This window comes from Gossypium hirsutum, chromosome D06 (assembly GCF_007990345.1).
Source record: "Gossypium hirsutum isolate 1008001.06 chromosome D06, Gossypium_hirsutum_v2.1, whole genome shotgun sequence".
In the NCBI taxonomy this organism is placed as follows: domain Eukaryota; kingdom Viridiplantae; phylum Streptophyta; class Magnoliopsida; order Malvales; family Malvaceae; genus Gossypium; species Gossypium hirsutum.
Genome location: NC_053442.1, coordinates 56468613 through 56472780, shown reverse-complemented (window position 1 = coordinate 56472780; position 4168 = coordinate 56468613). Strand labels below are relative to the sequence as shown.

Here is a 4168-nt window from a genome sequence, read left to right as displayed (position 1 = left end):
TATTGGGTAGTAAAAAGTGATGTTATATGACTTTCTCCATTTGCACTTTTTGCACCAATCGAAATCTCTCTTTCCTTTTTTCTTCTACAATTCTATTTCTTTTTTCATGAAACAACTTTGGATGTCATGAATTTTGTGAACCAAAATTTAAATAGTTTTTTCTCTGACCTTTGACACTGACTGTCAGATCAACTTGGATCTAAGGTATGTTCCTATACTCGTCGATGAGTACTAATGCACTATAATGATCACTAAGTTATCTCTTGGAGCTTGCCAGCAAAACTTAAGAAAAAACTTAATAAATCAATAACTTAAATAAAAACTTTTGAATAGTTCAGTGACTTAAATGAAAACTTTTGAATAGTTCAATAACCAAATTATAACTTTTTTAGTTAAGTGACCAAATCGAAGACTTACCCATTGTTTAGTGACTAATAATATATTTTATCTTTGTATTTTTAGTGGTCTAATTATGAATTTTTATCTCTCTATTTTATAAAAATTGAAAAATTAGGCTCAGGTTTCTCAAAAACATGTTCTATTTTCATTTTGAGAAACAATTTTCATTTTATATTAAAAAATAAAAAACACGTTTGGTAAATAAAAATAAAAATTTGCTTTTAATAATAAAAACGTATTTATTTTTCTACAATAGAAACATAAGAAATAAAATTAAAATATACATTTATATGGATTTGAATCACAATATCATATTTAATATTTAAAAAATTATAAAAAAAGGAATATTTTTGTATTTACATGGATTTGAATTCTAGTCAATTTATTTAAAGATGAAAACTTTTTATTTTCTATCATTTTCATTTTTCCTAAAAACAATGAAATTCTAATTTTTACATAATTTTATTTTAATTTCCAAAAAGTTCGTCCGAGTGCATTTTCTTAAATGTTTTCAAATTTCCAAGAAAACAGCCTGTTTCTTGAAACCAAACAGAGCCATAGTCTCCCTCTCTTAATATTTCAATTTAGGCAACTGATTTGTATTAGTTGTTTACTTCAAGCTGAGTGATTCAATAGTTTTACTCCATTCATACTTCAACAATCCTTTATCAACCTGTCTGATAAGGCTATTCAATATTAATAAAGACAGCTTAAAATATTGTCTCCACCGATTTTACCGAGTTAGGTCGTTACCATTAATGTTCAGACAATGCTAATTTATTTGGGTACATTATTAGACAATACTAAATAGGAAGGCTATCGCTTTACTTGCAAGTTGCAATTGCTTCCATATGGGAAGAAGTTTTATATCTGATTAATTATTGAGAATTTAGTTATGTAAATAAAATTAAGAAATAATTAATAATGTTAAACTTTTTGTCCACACAATATTAGGGGTGGGTGGGGATAGGGCAATACGGTTTCATGGGTATCTGACAAGAGTTTTAACCACCGCTCCATACAATATCAATAATTTATATATAAATCAATAGTTTAATAATTTATATGCAATCAATTATTAAACACAATCATTCAAGTACATGTGTTTATTAGCAAGGCATAATGATTAATTTACATTTTAATGTTTATCTTTTTTGTTACTTTAACCTTTAAAATTTAGTTAATATTTTTTAAGATAGAAACCTTAACAAGATAACCAAAATTCACGTATATTTCGTAAAAATTTAAATAAATCAATAAAAATAATTTTAAAATTCTTAAAAGATTATTCATGTCAACAGTAAAATATATGTGGTGGACAGTTACACGAAATATGACATGAATGCCATTAATTTTTTTAATAATTTCATGGAAAGAAATTCATAATTATATGGAAGAGCATCGGAGAGAATTTATATCTACAAAGAAAAACAAATTATTTACCTAATTATCAAATAAATTATCATGTATATATAGCCATCAATTGGTGAAGCATTAAAAATAAAAGTGATTGATTAAATAGTTGAAAATGGCGTGCTTGAAATACATGATTAAACACTCAAAACATGTCAAAAGTACTATTAAAGTAAAAATACATATATAAATTGCCTAATTAAGCTTTCAATTTTCTCACCGAGGCATGATCACGGCCTTGAGAGGGTTCTTCATCACAACTGTGAAAGAATATGTCTCAGTCAAATCTGGTGGGGCACCCGGAACTGGAACCCACTTGAATGCTTGAACCATCTTTGCTATCAACAAGTTTATGTGCAAAATGCCTAGGTTCCAAGCCGGACAAATCCGTCTCCCTGCCCCAAACGGCACCATTTTCACCGCACGAGTCCCGGTGACGTCGACACCGACCCCGTCACCTTGCAAGAACCTCTCGGGTCGGAACTCACCTGGATCCGACCATATATCTGGATTCTCAGTGATCCATGCAGTGTAGAACTCGACGTGAACCCCTGCTGGGATTGTGTAGCCACCAAGCTCAGTGTCTTTTATAGCTGCATGAGATAGGAGGAAATGGCCCGGCGGGTGTCGCCGGAGCGTTTCTTTAACGACGGCTTCGAGGTAAGGCATTTTCTCTATATCTTCTTCTTTGATATCACCATCTTTGCCTACACAATCCACGATTTCTTGGTAAAGTTTCTCTTGGATATCTTGATTCATTACCAAATTAAGCATGGCCCATTCAACTGTCGTGGTACTCGTATCGGTACCGGCACTGATCACCTCTGAACATAGGGTAACGTACTCTTCTTCCCCCAACGGACCTCGGGTTGGTGGCTCTAGTCCGAAGAGTGAGTCTATATAGGCTGCACCGATTGGACTCACCATTTCTTGGTTAGGGTTTTCACCTTTCTCAACAAAAGCTCTCCGGTTCTTTATCAATGGAGCCAAGCACTCCAATTGCCTCTTTCTTAGTGCTTTGGCCTCTTTCATTTGCCGACGAAACAACGGAGTGAGGATCGGCAAGAAATCCGGTAGCTGCGGTGATGTTACCAGCATTACATCTTTGAGTATGCTTTCGATTTTCTTAATCCGTTCTTGGGAGATCTTTGCACCAAAGCATAAACAGATCAAGATGCTACATATAGTGAGCCTGCAATTGCTCATTACCTCCACGAACCCATTCTCAAAAGCCTCACTTTTGATCCTTTTCATATGGTTTTCGATTGCCCACTTGCGGATCCAACTACATTGCTTCACTCTCGTAGGGGTTATCAGCTCGGTGACGAAGTTCTTGCGCAGGGATCGCCAGAGAGGTCCGTACTCGGCGGAGTTGATAGCGCATTTCCCGACGCTAAACACGAGCCGGATCGGGGAGTCCGGTGGACGGGAAGCGAAAGTGTGGCCTTTTTGAACCAAAGCTTCATGGATGAGACTCGAATCTGTAACAATCACCATGGTCCGTTGCCCCATTCGCAAGGTGAAAATTGGACCGTATAGTTTACGAAGCTCACCTACTATAAAGACGAAATGTCGACGTTGGAGAATGATTTGGATCAGGTTTCCAACGAATGGCCAACCAGGCGGCCCTGGAGGGAGGTTCTTAGGGCCGCCGCCAGCGACCGACGAGTACCGCCACCATAGACGGATGAAAATAAGTGCCAAACCGATAATGAAAAGGTCCATCAACTCCATTTTTTTCTCTAAACAAGGAAATTAAAAGGGCCGGGGGGGGGGATGGAGGAAAGGGAGTGGCTAGTATGCAACAAGGGAATGAAAATTTCGTGGTAGGTTTTATAGAAGATGAAAAGAGAGTGAGGATTAAATGAAATCGTTCCACCGGCTATCTGTATATTAATTTCTTCTATCGTTTTGAATGTGAACAGATACAAGTCAAGTTATAACAGTCAACAAACACTAAAATATAATATGGCAATGGCAAGTACATATTTTATAATTTTACAGCTAATTTTATCAATCAATGGCAATAGTGTATCATATATATTTGAGCACTAACAAACGGTTAAAAAAAAAAGCGAAAATAAATTACTTTTCTGAATATCCGAACAAAATTAATGTGAAGACGAAGGAAGATAAATGTGATAATACCAATATTTGTGCTAATTGCTCGGCCATTTAGTTGTGCAGGTGCTGATTTAGTTAGTTACTTGTTTGATCATAAATTGACCTCAGTATTGAGGGAATCCGATAGCAATAATGGATGGATGCCTACCTACGTGGATGTGGGTACGTAGGCTATAGAGGGGATTAGTTGGTTTTTGGAGTTTGTTAATTAACTAATAAAGTAGGCGTTAAA

General features: G+C 35.3%; 1 protein-coding gene across 1 annotated transcript; it reads right to left on the bottom strand.

Annotated features, from left to right (window-relative positions):
* Nucleotides 1-1886: 1886 nt before the first annotated feature.
* On the bottom strand, nt 1887-3935 carry LOC107900179 (cytochrome P450 77A2). Its single transcript, XM_016825872.2, has one exon. It carries the CDS (start codon nt 3544-3546, stop codon nt 2029-2031), a length of 1518 nt encoding a protein of 505 aa, XP_016681361.2. The 5' UTR covers nt 3547-3935; the 3' UTR covers nt 1887-2028.
* Nucleotides 3936-4168: the final 233 nt, after the last annotated feature.

Bases quoted from the DNA above. Each gene is read 5' to 3' on its own strand.
- LOC107900179 (XM_016825872.2), bottom strand. From the start codon at position 3,546: ATGGAGTTGATGGACCTTTTCATTATCGGTTTGGCACTTATTTTCATC.